The sequence below is a fragment of the Mustelus asterias genome, chromosome 7, assembly GCF_964213995.1.
Source record: "Mustelus asterias chromosome 7, sMusAst1.hap1.1, whole genome shotgun sequence".
Lineage (NCBI taxonomy): Eukaryota > Metazoa > Chordata > Chondrichthyes > Carcharhiniformes > Triakidae > Mustelus > Mustelus asterias.
Genome location: NC_135807.1, coordinates 131,634,661 through 131,650,041, shown reverse-complemented (window position 1 = coordinate 131,650,041; position 15,381 = coordinate 131,634,661). Strand labels below are relative to the sequence as shown.

Genomic DNA, 15,381 nt, shown 5'->3' with positions numbered 1-15,381 from the left:
GAGTTTAGAAGAGTGAGAGGGGATCTCATAGAAACTTCTAAATTCTAAAATTCTATTAGGATTAAACAGGGTAGATTCAGAAAGAATGCTCCCAATGGTGGGGGAATCCAGAACTAGGGGTCATAGTTAGAGAAAAAGGGGTAAACATTTTAGGACTGAGGTGAGGAGAAATTTCTTCACCCAGAGGGTGGTGAATCTGTGGAATTCACTACCACAGAAAGTAGATGAGGCCAAAACATTATGTGATTTCAAGAAAAAATTAGATATAGCTCTTGGGGCTAAAGGGATGAAGGGATATGGGAGGAAGGGGGGAATCAGGATATTGAATTTGATGATCAACCATGATCAAATTGGGCACAGTTAGAAGTCTCACAACACCAGGTTAAAGTCCAGCAGGTTTATTTGGAATCATAAGCTTTCGGAGCACTGCTCCTTCATCAGGTCTCTCACAACACCAGGTTAAAGTCCAACAGGTTTATTTAGAATCGCAGGTTTTGAAATAAACCTGCTGGACTTTAACCTGGTGTTGTGAGACTTCTAACTGTGCCCACCCCAGTCCAACGCCGGCATCTCCACATCATGATCAAAATGAATGGCGGAGCAGGCTCGAAGAGCTGAATGGCCTACTCCTGCTTCTATTTTCCATGTTTCTATATTTAATAAAGTAGAAATCCTCAGAGACATCTCAGTGTTACAGAAGGTGGAGGAGAGGAGAGAAATCTCAATTGATCAGAGTGAAATTCGGTATCAACTTCGGGGCAGACTAATATGCAATTAACCTCAAGTGGGCTCAATTAAAAAATTAGGGACTTTTGAAGGGATGTGGCAGCAGAAACCATCATAACCTTGGATAAAATCCAAATACTGCTGATGCTGGAAATCGGAATTTAAAACAAAAAGTGCTTGAAATACTCAATAAGTTTGGCAGCATCTGTGGAGAGAGAGACAGAGTTAACGTCTTCGAATCCTGAGTTCTGAAGAAGAGTCATAGTTGACTCGAAAATTCTGCATAATAGATTGGGTACATTTAAATCTTAACAAAAGCAATTCGTGTCGCATTTGTATTTACGTAACAGAAGCAATTTTGTTAGACTATCTCTTGAATCCTACCGTGATTACGAGCAAATGATTAGCTTTTGGAAGCATGAGATATGATCCTGAAATGCTTCAACATTGTAGAGTTAATGTTCTGTGCTAATTGCAACATAAAGAGCCCTCATTACCATCTGTGCTATTCTTGTGTTTAAAGCATCAGCAAGGGTCTTGCTGTATTCATAGTATCAGGTATCAGCAGCTATTTTTGATGACTATTTGAATGGAAGAATATTGAAGATTGTCTAACTTCATGCCAAATAAATCAATGATTATCTTTAGGATCTATAACACATTTGGGACAGAATTTCAGCCACTCCACCGTCTTTCCTTCTAACTACCTCCCCTCACTGTTGTTTGGCGGCACGGTGGCACAGTGGTCAGCACTGCTGCCTCACAGCGCCAGTGACCCGGGATCGATTCCCGGCTTGGGTCACTGTCTGTGCGGAGTTTGCATGTTCTCCCCGTGTCTGCGTGAGTTTCCTCAGGGTGCTCTGGTTTCTTCCCACACTCCAAAGGTGTGCTGGTTATGTTGATTGGTCACGCTAAATTGCCCCTTAGTGTCAGAGGGACTAGCAGGGTAAATACATGAGGTTATGGGGAGGGGGCCAATTGTTGTCGGTGCAGGCTTGGTGGCTGAATGGCATCCTCCACCACTTATGGGGATTCTATAATTCTATTCTTTCAGTCCCCATCCGTCCCACATGCGCCATCTTTTGAGGAGCCAATGGTGATCTTCAGGGTATGGAATTATAGAATCCCTCTAGTGCAGAAGGAGGCCATTCGGCCCATTGAGTCTGCACTGACCACAATCCCACCCCAGTCCTATTCCTGTAACCCCATGTATTTAACCTGCTAAACCCCCTGACACTAAGGGGCAATTTAACATGGCCAATCAATCTAACCTGCGCATCTTTGGACTGTGGGAGGAAACCGGAGCACCCGGCGGAAACCCACTCAGACACGGGGAGAATGTACAAACTCCACATGGACAGTGACCCGAGGCCGGAATTGAACCCAAGTCCCTGGCGTTGTGAGGCAGCAGCGCTAACCACTGTGCCACCGTGCCGCCCAAATAATCCGAAGAATGTAAAATTATATTTCACCAGTTTGAGAATTTGAATTTTTAAAAAATTGGGAACTAAAATTTTTAAGAAAAATGACAATGAAGCGATCAGAGTTTTATAAAAACCCAACTAGAAACCTGCCATCCTCAGCTTTGGTTATATGTGACTCCAGTCCCACAGCAATGTGGTTAATATTTAATTTCTTTCTGGTGAAGCCTAACAAGCTTCTCGGTTGTGTCAACCCTTTCAAACTAATGAGAGATGTGCAATAAATTGCTGGAGAACTTGTAAATATGGATACCAGATAAACAAAGGATGAGTCTCTAAGACATGCTACATCCCTGAGAGCCGGTCAGTGAAGGAGGAAACCAGAGCCAATCTTTAATTGGTATAGATATATTCACAGAGTGGATCATTGTGAGTGGCACGGTGGTTAGCACTGCTGCCTCACAGCGCCAGGGACCCGGGTTCGATTCCCGGCTTGGGTCACTGTCTGTGCGGAGTCTGCACATTCTCCCCATGTCTGCGTGGGTTTCCCCCGTGTGCTCCGGTTTCCTCCCACAGTCCAAAGATGTGCTGGTTAGGTGGATTGGCCATGCCAAATTGCCCCTTCGTGTAAGGGGGACTAGCAAGGTAAATGCATGGGGTTATGGGGATAGGGCCTGGGTGGGATTGTGGTCAGTGCAGACTCAATGGGCTGAATGGCCTTCTTCTGCACTATAGGATTCTATGATTACAGGTATATACCTCCGAGCCTGACTCACACTCCGTGCCTGTCAGAGCCTCTTTATATGTGCCCAAGTAACCCAACAATCATTGCCCTCTGCCTTTACATATTTAACTTCAGTTGATACAATTTGCAGTACTCACAGTCTAGGCTTGCACATGAAGAGTGATGATACTGGACAATAAACAATACTGAGAATCCCCGCAGTGCAGAAGGAGACCACTCAGCCCATCGAGTCTGCACCCCTGGTGGAGTAGAACCCCATCAAGAATCAAAACCTTCAGAAAATTCAAGGGAAAAAGATTGACATCCATATCTCACCTTATACTAGCATGTTTGCAACTTGTGCAGCTATGGGCTAAAGATATGTTTCTATGGAGCTTCAACATATCCATAGGCTGTTAGATTGATTGCTACTCAAATTGTTGGTCTGAATTCTCCAATATCGTTCGCCCCGCCACTGCTGCCAGCGAGAATGGAGAATTTGACGCTCAGTCAAATCTCCATTCACTGCAGTGGGACTGGAGAATCCCAGTCGTGGAAGAGGTCAGAGAATCTCGGCCGTTGAGTTTTCGTGTCACAATCACTTGATTAAAAAATATGCAGAAACACTTCATTTTTGTATTTGATATTACACCGCATGAGTCCATGCCGTTTATTTCCTCTGTCGCAGAATTCGCTCATTGTGGAAATTCCGCCTTATCGCAACCAACGCATCACCAGCCCTGTTCAAGTTTATTTCTACGTCTGCAATGGGAAACGGAAGAGGAGTCAAAGCCAGCGCTTCTCATATCTACCTGCTAATGGTAACTATGCATGTTAAAATGATTACTATAGCCAAAAGGTGCACAGTTCAAAGCCAACATACCAATGCCCAAAGTGGGTACTTCAGCATTTGTCAGAACCATAACTAATTTGTGATTAATTGCACAGTAAGATAAAAAAAAATTGAAGAAGTATTTAACAGTTCAGGTCATCAGAAAGGAAAGTATGCTAGCTTTGTTTTTGAAAACCACAAACTCGGAACTTGCCATCAATATGAGAGGTTGTGAAATGAAATTCTGACACGTGGAATGATTTTCAGTGAGCATTTGTGGTTGCGCAATAATGTACAATTAAGTAGAGATGCTCTGATATTAATAGGCAGAACTTTTCTGGCCCGTCCGCCATGGGAATTGTAATTGGTAGGGGGCGCGGACTATGCAAAGGTCCGTTGACCTCGGGTGGGGTTTTCCAGTCTTGGGGCGAACACGGCTGGAAAATCGAGCTTGAGTTTAAACTGGAAGCTTTCATGTCCTTAGCTACGTTGTTATGAAGAGATAGAATTAGGATTTTTATTTTGCTATGAGGGATTTTTAAAAAATCATGCTTCTTACATTATTTAGAGTGATTAAAGGGCACAACGGAAGGGAATATTGTTTCGACACAATACCAAACAAAATGAATCTTTGCTCATATGTGTTACATTTTAAGTAAACGTTCAGTCGCAGAGCGAGATGCACTTCTCAATTTTAAACTATAATACACATGAAGGTATCAGAGGCTTAGGTCAGTGGGAAGCATGTTTAGAATAATCTACAGTACATCTGATATTTGATTAAAGAAATAAAATGACACGATATGGAAGGTGATGTTGCAAGAGGGGTGATGTGTATAACCATGTGACGGAGGATTTGTGGTTACCGCTGTGCACTTAATATAGTTCCGACTTGTGGTTTCGAAGATGCTTCCAGTGAAGCAACACTGGTCACAGGACTGCGATATCTCTCTATACATAATGTCTGGAACAGCTTTATGACTGTATTGCAGCATGAGCAGTTACTGCCTATTAACTAATTTGGGAATGATTGTTGTTTGGATGATGTAATATTGGCTTTGATTTCGAGAGCAAAATCTTTATAAGCTCCTTTCAGGGGTCTGTTCGTTCCTTACTGTGTGGGATCACACTGGTGATTAACTTCCTCAGTGTTGATCAAATGCAATAACAGTATCCTTATACACGAATAGAACACATGTTGATCCCTCCAGCTCATTCTTACGGAATATAAATATTTAAGATGCTATTGTGGTTATGTAGCAGCAACCAGTCTCCGATTGGACCAGAGAGACCTCTTTACATATTGATACTCACATGCGTAGAACTTTTCATCCATTGACTGAAATGTAAATATTTAGGGAGACTACGTGGCAGCTCTCTGTAAGCACTTCAATTATTTGCAGGAAAGGTTTAACAATTGTTCAGGAGGCAGGAGATCTGAGGAGTTCTTGAGCACTTTATAAACCTGATATGATGCTCCTTTGGCTTTCCACTCCGCTGATATGAAAGCCAAGTTTTTTCTTACTCTTCCATGGGATGTGGGCGCCGCTGGCTAGGTCAGCATTTTTTGCCTGTCCCTAATTGCTCTTGAGAAGATGGGAGTGAGCCACCTTGGAATCCCTGCAGTACAGAAGGAGGCCATTCGGTCCATCGAGTCCGTACCAACCACAATCCCACCCAGGCCCTATTCCCGTAACCTCACACATTTACCCTGCTAATCCCCCTGACACTAGGGTCAATTTAGCAATCAACCCAAATGCACATCTTTGGAGCGTGGGAGGAAACTGGAGCACCCGGAGGAAACCCATGTAGACACAGGGAAAATGTGCAAACTCCACACAGACAGTGACCTGAGGCCGGAATTGAACCTGGGTCCTTGGCGCTGTGAGGCAGCAGTGCTAACCACTGTGCCTTCTTGAACCAAGTAAGAAGTCTCACAACACCAGGTTAAAGTCCAACAGGTTTATTTGGTAGCAAATACCATAAGCTTTCGGAGCACTGCTCCTTCGTCAGATGGAGTGGATTTCCACTCCATCTGACGAAGGAGCAGTGCTCTGAAAGCTTATGGTATTTGCTACCAAATAAACCTGTTGGACTTTAACCTGTGTTGTGAGACTTCTTTTTACTGTGTTCACCCCAGTCCAACGCCGGCATCTCCACTTCTTGAACCAATGCAGTCCATCTGGTGTTGTCACACCTACATTGATATTCCAAATGGCGTGTCAGGATTTTGATCTACTGACAGTGAAGGAGCAGCGAGTGACAGATTTCCAAGTGTGGCTTGGTGGGGAACTTGTATGTGGTAGTGTTCCCTTGCATCTGCTGCCCTTGTTCTATTGTGTGATAGAGGCTGTACCTTTGGAAGGTGTTGTTGAAGGAACCTTGGTGAGTTGCTGCACTGCATCTCGTATATAGTAACTGATGTCACTGTGAATTGATGGTGGGGTGAATGAGTATTTAAGTTGGTGGATGGGGTACTGATTAAGCAGTAACCCCATCTGATGTTGTCGGGCTTCTTGAGTGTTGTTGGAGCCATCCAACCAGGCAAGTGGGGAATGTTCCATCACACCCCTGACTTGTGCCTTGTAGACGGTGGATAGGCTTTGGGGAGTCAGGAGATGAGTTACTCACCTCTGAACTCCCAGTCTTTAACCTGATCTTGGAGCCACAATGCTTGTATGGCTGGTCCAGTTCAGTTTCTGTTCATTGGTAACCCTGGGATGGTGGAGGATTCAGCGATGGTAATGCCATTAAATGTCATGGGGCGATGGTCATTGCTCGGCACTTGTGTGATGTGAGTATTAATTGCCACTCATCAGCCACGACTGAGTGTTGTCCAGGTCTTGCTGCAAATGGACATGGGCTGTTTCAGTATCTGAGGAGTCGCAAATGGTGCTGAACATGGTGCAATCATCAGCAAACAACTTCTGAATTTGTGATGGAAGGAAAGTCACAGATGAAGCAGGTGAAGACAGTTGGGCCTACCCTGAGGAACTCCCACAGTGATGTCTCGGACCTGAGATGATCAGCCACCAACAGCCACAACCATCTTCATTTTTGCTAGGTATGATTTTAATCTGTGGAGAGCTTTCCCCCTCATTCCCATTGACTCCAGTTTTGCTCGGGCTCCTTAATGCCACACTCTGTCAAATGCTGCCTTGACATCAAGGGCAGTCACTCTCAGCTGACTGCTTGTCCACGTTTGGACCAAGGCTGTAATGGCGTCAGGTGCTGGGTAACCCTGGTGCTGAGACTACCTCCTGCACAGTACTTTGCACGATATATTACATTCAAGTTACAGCACTGAAGTAGGCCATTCCAGCACAAAGGAAGATGGCAGTGCCAAAAGGCTGTGCCAAGGGGCAATGTCCGGGCACTGCTAGGGTACTATCAATGCATGTTCCTCTCCCCCTGGGGGCTGAAGTTGATACTTTATTTTATGCTGCAACTTCAGCACATATCCTCTGGGGAGATAGATGGAATATTGGAAATGTCAGATTAGTAATCTGGAGGCCCAGACTAATTCCCTGAGGATGTGGGTTCAAATCCCACCGTGGCAACTGGTGGAATTTAATTTTAATTAAAAAATTAATTTTAAAATAAAAAAAAATCTGGAATTGAAAGCTAGGTGACCATGAAATTATCATTGATTGTCGTAAAAACCCATCTGGTTCACTAATGTCCTTTAGGGAAGAAAATCTGCTGTCCTTACCTAGTCTGGTCTACATGTGACTCCAGAGCCACAGCAACGTGGCTGAAATGCCCTGGCAAACTGTTCAGTCCAAGATCAATAAGGAACGGACTTCAAATGCTGGCTTTTCCAGCGATGCCAACACCCCATTAAAAGAATAGAGGGGCTGCACAGTGGCACAGCGGTTGGCACTGCTGCCAGGGGCCCGGGTCAATTCCGATCTTGGGTGACCGTCTGTGTGGAGTTTGCACATTCCCCCCGCGTCTGCGTGGGTTTCCTCCCACACTCCAAAGATGTGCGGGTTAGGTGGATCAGTCTTGCCAAATTGCCCCTTAGTGTCAGGGGGATGAGCTAGGGTAAATATGTGGGGCTACGGTGATGGGGCCTGGGTGGCATTGTTGTTGGAGCAGGCTAGATGGGCCGAATGGCCAATTTCTGCACTGTAGGGATTCTATGAAAACATGATAGCTTACATTGCTTTGCAGTATTACAATAGTTTTAATATAGATGTGCCCATAGATTAAGCAGATAGAGGCCTTAGCACAGTTTGTGTGCTTGTCGAGAACTCTGGCAGAAGGGTAGGGAATTGAGACTTCAACCTACCAAATTCAGAGCCCATTGTATGTTGAATAGTTTCAGCCAGCTCCCCATTTTCAGTTGGTTAACTTGCGTGAGGGGTAAGCAGAGTGGCCATGGCAGGTGGTATGTGGGTGCTGCCTTGCCAAGTTTTGTTTTGAAAAGAATGATTGATTGCATGGTGTTCCCTGTGGCCTTTTTTAAAAAAAAACTTAATATCCTTTTAAAAATTTAAATATCCTTCCCCATTCTGAATAGCAATCTTGCACCCCAGCTGGTTTATCTGATGCAAATGGTGGCAAGGTAGGCTGGCTGTCATTTCTTTTTTTATTCATTTGCATGTCACAGTAATGTTCCGTGGATGAGATGTCAGGCGTGCAGGCGGACAGATAGGGCTGGACATTCATTCACAGGTGGGGTGGCGGCGGCATGATGCCTTATGTTTGGGGAATCGGACAAACAGGATTGAATTGAATGGCCGGACCTGGTTGGCAGCCTTTGCCTGTGTTTCCTGGCCAGGCTAACAGACAGGGTGCCTGACTGTGAGATTGGGAATCGCAGCCGATGAGGGTGATGGAAGCGGAGCTGAACATGATTTAATCTGGAAATTGGATGGGCACTTGAGGGGAATAAACTTGATTTTGATTTGATTTATTATTGTCACATGTCTTAACATACAGTGAAAAGTATTGTTTCTTGCGTGCTATACAGACAAAGCATACCGTTCATAGAGAAGGAAAGAGTGCAGAATGTAGTGTTAGTCATTTGATTGATTTAATTTATTTATTACTGTCACATGCATTAGTATACTGTGAAAAGTATTGTTTCTTGCGCGCTATACAGACAAGGATACCATTCATAGAGAAGGAGAGAGTACAGAATGTAGTGTTACAGTCATAGCTAGGGTGCAGAGAAAGCTCAACTTAATGTGAGGTAGGTCCATTCAAAAGTCAGCAGGGAAGAAACTGTTTTTGAGTAGGTTGGTACGTGATCTCAGACTTTTGTATCTTTTTCCCGATGGAAGAAGGTGGAAGAGAGTATGTCCGGGTTGAGTGGGGTCCTTGATTATGCTGGCTGCTTTTCCGAGGCAGCGGGAAGTGTAGATGGAGTCAATGGATGGGAGGTTGGTTTACGTGATGGACTGGGCTACCTTCACAACCCCTTTTAGTTTCTTATGACCTTGGGCAGAGCAGGAGCCATACCAAGCTGTGATACAACCAGAAAGAATGCTTTCTATGGTACATCTGTAAAAGTTGATGAGTGCCGTAGCAAGCATGCTGAATTTCCTTAGCCTCTTGAGAGGCAATGCTGGAAGAACAAGATCGAACAGTCTTTCACTATCAATGACTGGGCAGTCATCTGATGGATGGGGGTCACATGATCCTCATCGAACCTGCCATGATTTTCACTCTATTGATTCATACAGAATGGAGGGTTCGATAAAATGCATGCAATCTACACCAATAGATTACCACCCAAATAAAACAAAAAACCTACCCCAATCTGTGCTTTAGCCAACATGCTGCTATTCTTGGGCAGAGATGAGGCACATTTGTTGCTTCCACAACTTTAAGTGACAACAGCACTGATGCTAACACAAGCATTGGATTTTATTTTTGTTTTCTAACACGTGCCTCTTATAAGATGGATTGTAGGGGAGGCGATGGCCTAGTGGTATTATCGCTAGACTATTAATTCAGAAACTCAGCTAATGTTCTGGTTACCCGGGTTCGAATCCTGTCACCACAGATGTTGGAATTTGAATTCAAGTAAAAAAGTAAATGGAATTAAAAATCTACTGATGACCATGAAACCATTGTCAATCGTCGGGAAAACCCCATCTGGTTCACAAATGTTCTTTAGAGAAGGAAATCTGCTGCCCTCACCTGGTCTGGCCTACATGTGATTCCAGAGCCAATGTGGTTGACTCTCAACTGCCCCCCAAGAGCCACTAGGGATGGGCAATAAATGCTGGCCAGCCAATGATGCCCATGTCCCACGAATGAATTTTTAAAAAGTGTATTTTGACAGCAGCCAGTTACTGATGCACTGAAAGTAAACAGCTGTTACTTCTTCAGTATTGCTGTTGCTATTTCCCCGCTCCGCAGAGAATGAGAAAACATCTACCCAGACACCTTGGAATGGGCACAGCTTCAGAGTGAACTAAATATACGTTCGAGTTTCCATTGGGTCAGCACTGGAAAAATGTTTCAAAACTTACTCATCGCTTGGCCACTGAGACATCTTTTTGTTGGGGGAAAAAAATTGTAAACTTCTTAATTAACTTTTCATTCGCCAAAAAAACAGTGTTATTTGAACTTTAATAGGAGGATAGGAATTCTGAGTGAAATACAGTCTTGGAACTGCAGAGCTTTACGGCAAAGAAGGTCATTCTGCCTGTGCTGAATTTACAAGATCCATCCAGAATTAATCTTACTTCCTCCAGGCCTTGAAGGCAAAACATTGTGTGATTTCAAGAAGGAATTAGACATAGCTCTTGGGGCTAAAGGGATCAAGGGATATGGGGGATCAGGGTTTTGAATTCGATGATCAGCCATGATCGAAATGAATGGCGGAGCAGGCTCGAAGGGCCGAATGGCCTCCTCCTGCTTCTATTTTCTATGTTAAGGCCTTGTGGCTCCATCTTCCTCCGCTCCAAATATTTATCCAGTTTTTCTGTTTAAAAATCTCTGCCTCGAAGAATCCTTTTGGTGGAGCATTTCATGGTCTAACAGCCCTCTGCATGAAAAATAAATTCTCCTAGCCTTGCCTGTGTGAGCATTTGATTTGACTTGATTTGATTTATTATTGTCACATGTATTAGTATACAATGAAAAGTATAGATGGAGTAGAATGGATGGGGGGCTGATTTGTGTGATGGATTGGGCTACAGTCACAATCCTTTGTAGTTTCTTGTGGTCTTGGACAGAGCAGGAGCCATACCAAGCTGTGATACATCTAGAAAGGATGTATCTATGGGGCATCTGTAAAAATTGGTGAGTGTCATACCAGTATAATACCACTTGTGGTTCAAAAGGTAGTGCGCTCTTGCTCCTGAGCACTAGGTTCAAATCCCACTCGATTTGATTTGATTTATTATTGTCACATGTACTGGGACACAATGAAAAGTATTGCTTCTTGCGCGCTATACAGGCAAAGCATACCATTCATAGAGTACATAAGGGAGAAGGAAAGGAGAGGGTGCAGAATGTAGTGTGACAGTCATAGCTCGGGTGTAGAGAAAGATCAACTTAAATAGAACATTATTAGAGAGTTTAAAAGAGACAGTCCGGCAACAATGAAAAAAACCGAAGCTGTTATAGCTGCAGAGAACATGATTTTAAAAAAGACATTTCTTAAAGGTACACTAAGGTCACATTGCAAATTTCAAAATTGTGGTGCTCATGCATAAATTCAATTTTGTTTACTCTTGGATGGGCAAAGTTGAAACTAGCATTGCCCTCTGGGACTCTTCCAGTCCTCCGTCTATAAGACCAGCCCTCATTTACATTAATTCTTTATTCCCTGACCACTTATTCTTGCTGCTTTAATTTCGTATCATATAACTGAATTTTTCAAGCCAACTTCTTACATGACACCTTATTCAATACCTAATTAGCAACATTTAGGAGGCGCCTGGATGGGCACATGAATAGGGAAGGAATAGTGAGGGCAGAAGGATTTTTAAAGTTTATTTAGGGCATCATGACTGGCACAGACTTGGTGGGCCGAAGGGCCTGTTCCTGTGCTGTGCCTTTCTTCATTCTTTGTTCTTTTAAACATCCATGTAGCTTATCTTCCTTCATATATCCAATTGACCACCTTTTTAAATATTCAGTCAAACACTGTTTTGCCTTCAACAAACCTATTCAAAACACTCAAGTTTGTCTTAAGTTATAGATCGAAAGAGTTTTCCTGTCCATAATTACTCGTATATGCTTCTCTCCCCACTGACACACTCTCCCATTTCACATTGCAATTAGCACTTTCAGAGAGCTTGGAAGACTGTGTGGTCAGAGCTTCTGTTGTCCTACTTCTCTTAGCAACCTGCAGTGTGTCACAACAGCCTTCTGCACCATCAAGCTCAGTTACAAGCAAATTCCTGCTCGACAGATCTCTCAACAATGGTTCCAAAGGTACACCATAGAAAGCATCCTTTCTGGTTGTATCACAGCTTGGTATGACTCCTGCTCTGACCAAGACTGCAAGAAACTACTAAGGGTTGTGCACATAGCCCAATGCATCATGCAAACCAGCTTCCCATTCACACATACAGTGAAAAGTATTGTTTCTTGCACGCTATACAGAGTATAGTACAGATGGAGTTATGGATGGGAGGCTGGTTTATGTGATGGGCTGGACTTCATTCACAACCCTTCGTAGTTTCTTGCGGCCTTGGGCAGAGCAGGAACCATACCAAGCTGTGATACATCTGGAAAGGATGCTTTCCATGGTGCATCTGTAAACATTGGTGAGAGTTATGGTGGACATGGCAAATTTCAGTCCAGAGCTGATATGATATAATGGGCCATTATGCCCTTCCTAGCTCAATAAATACCTTTGAGGGTGTGGGGGACCACAAACCCACATTGAAGAACCCATAGGTTAGACCTAACATTCATACCTCAAAACGTTTGATTCAGGGTCCTATGCACATCGTAGAATCCTAGTTACCATGCCGCAATTTAGCTTCTATCTGAAATAGGCAGGTGCCAGGGCAGCCCATGAGGAGACACCGCCAGTAACATTACAGGCAGGAATAAGGGTAACTTGCATTTCTTTAACGTAGTCAAACACCCCAAGGCACTTAGCAGGAATGTTATCAATGAAAGGAGCCAGGGTGAGATACTAGCACAGCTGACCAGTGATATGGTTAAAGAGATAGGGCATAAGGAGTGTCTTAAAAATGGTGGGAGGCACAAAGACTTACACAAAGAATTCCGGAGCTTAGGACCCAGACAATTGGAAGGAACAATCGCCAATGGTAGGTTTCGGGAATATGCAGGGGCTCAATAGAGAGCAGAGAGTTCTCCGAGGTCTCGGAGCTGGACGAGATTCCAAAAGCAGGAGCAAGACCACGGACCTTTAAAAATAATGCCGAGAATTTTAGATTTATGGCATTGCCAGACCAGGTGCCAACGGAGGTCAGTGAGCACGGGTGCAATGGGCGAACAGGACTTGGCTCGAGTCGAAATACTAAGCTGTAAAGTTTTGGATGAGCTGAGATGTATGGATGGCGGAAAATGGGAGACTAGCCAAGAGAGCACTGGAATAGGTGAATCTGGTGGATGAGGGTTTCAGTAGCTGACAGGCAGAGACAGTGAGTCATAGAGTCGTAGAGGTTTACAGCATGGAAACAGGCCCTTCGGCCCAACATGTCCATGCCACCCTTTATTTTTAACCGCTAAGCTCGTCCCAATTGCCCGCATTTGGCCCACATCCCTCTATACCAATCTTACCCCATGTAACTGCCAAGTTTGCTAATGACACCACCGTAGTGGATCGGATATCAAACAGTGATGAGACAGAGTACAGGAAAGAGATAGAGAATCTGGTGAACAGGTGCGACGACAATAATCTCTCCCTTAATGTCAATAAAATGAAGGAGAGAGTCATCGACTTTAGGAAGCGTAATGGAGAACTTGTCTAGATCAATAGGGGTGAAGTCAAAATAGTCGAGAGCTTCAAGATTCTGGGTGTCCAGATCACCAACAACCTGTCCTGGTCCCTCCACTTTGACACTATAGTTAAGAAAATACACCAAGCCTGTACTTTCTCAGGAGTCTAAGGAAATTCAGCATGTCCACTATGACTCTCACCAACTTTTACAGATGCACCATAGAAAGCATTCTTTCTGGTGGTATCACAGCTTGGTATGGCTCCTGCTCTGCCCAAGACCACAAGAAACTACAAAGGGCTGTGAACAAAGCCCAGTCCCATCCCGCAAACCAGCCTCCCATCCATTGACTCCGTCTACACTTCCTGCTGCTTCGGAAAAGCAGCCAGCATAATCAAGGACCCCACGCTCCCCAGACATTCTCTCTTCCACCTTCTTCCATCAGGAAAAAGATACAGAAGTCTGAGGTCACGTACCAACCGACTAAAGTACAGCTTCTTCCCTGCTGCCATCAGACTTTTGAATGGACCTACCTTATATTAATTTGATCTTTCTCTGCACCCTAGCTATGACTGTAACTACATTCTGCTCCCTCTCCCTTCCTTCTTTATGAATGGTATGCTTTGTTTGTGTAGCGCACAACAAACGATACTTTTCACTGTATACCAGTACATGTTGTGGCGTTTGCTACCAAATAAACCTGTTGGACTTTAACCTGGTGTTGTTAGACTCCTTATTGTGTTTACCAGTACATGTGACAGCAGTAAATCAAATCAAATCAATAATCCCATGGCAACATGACCCTTAGTTTTCTTCCTAAGAGTTAGTCACCCCATGCCGAGCATTAGCATCACACTTTGGCCCCCAAAGGAATGCATTGACAAATTGGAAATCAGTTGTTTACTTTATTTCCCTGTGGCTTCCAGCAAGCTCCAGACAGAGAAGCCCCACAACCGTGTGTTTTCTCACTTCCCCTGCCTGATAGCTGTTGCTGATTAGAATTTTCTAACGATCAACATAATAGGTGATAACCTTGTGAGGTAATTAGAAGCTGTTAGCTACAAAGCTCAATTAACTCTCTTTTTGAAAAATAAAGCAAAAGCAATTAGGAAACTCTCTGAAATAAAACTGCTTCTGAAATTTAAAAAACGAAAATAGAAGAGGTCTTTAATCACTCATCGTAATTCCCACACTTGCATTTCTCTCTCGCTCAGTTCCTTCTTTCTCGGGCACACTGTCATACTCGCACTCCCCTCTCTCTGTTACACACGCACACACACACACAAACACAAACACACCCTGTCACACTTTCATCCCTCTCACTTTGTTTTGCACACTTTCTTGCACACACCTGGCTGGTATTTTACGACCTCGCTCACGCAAGGCTCGTAAAATCCCACTCAAGGCCAACGGAAAATTCCGTTCTGCAGGCCGTACCCCCCCCCCCCGATTCAGGGGGAGGGCATGGCGGTAAAACTCCGGTTACTGTCACACTTGCTCTCCTCTCTCTCTCTGTTTCTCACACTGTTTCTCTCACACTGTTTCTCACACACCCTATTAGACTTGTACTCTTCTCTCTCACCTTTAAGCAGCAATTTTTCAATAAGGGAAAGAAACTCAATATAAACATGCGAATGAATGGAATGGTGCATTCTGGGAAATTAGGCACATTCAAACTGGATAAATTCCACTTGTAACTCTGGGTTCAAAGATCACGACCAATCATTGACCTTGGGAAAGGCTGAGACCTTCAAGTTAGAGCCACAAAAAGCCAATCCAATTAATATATCATGA

At 44.0% G+C, this 15,381-nt stretch overlaps 1 protein-coding gene across 4 annotated transcripts in view; it reads left to right on the top strand.

Moving 5' to 3' along the window:
- Nucleotides 1-15,381, top strand: part of nfatc1 (nuclear factor of activated T cells 1) — a 300,700-nt gene that overhangs the window by 130,893 nt on the left and 154,426 nt on the right. For all 4 annotated transcript variants that reach the window (XM_078216846.1, XM_078216844.1, XM_078216845.1 and 1 more), the window contains exon 8: nucleotides 3,560-3,692. In XM_078216846.1, the coding sequence (XP_078072972.1) occupies nucleotides 3,560-3,692 (133 nt within the window). The remainder of the gene's footprint in view (nucleotides 1-3,559; nucleotides 3,693-15,381) is intronic.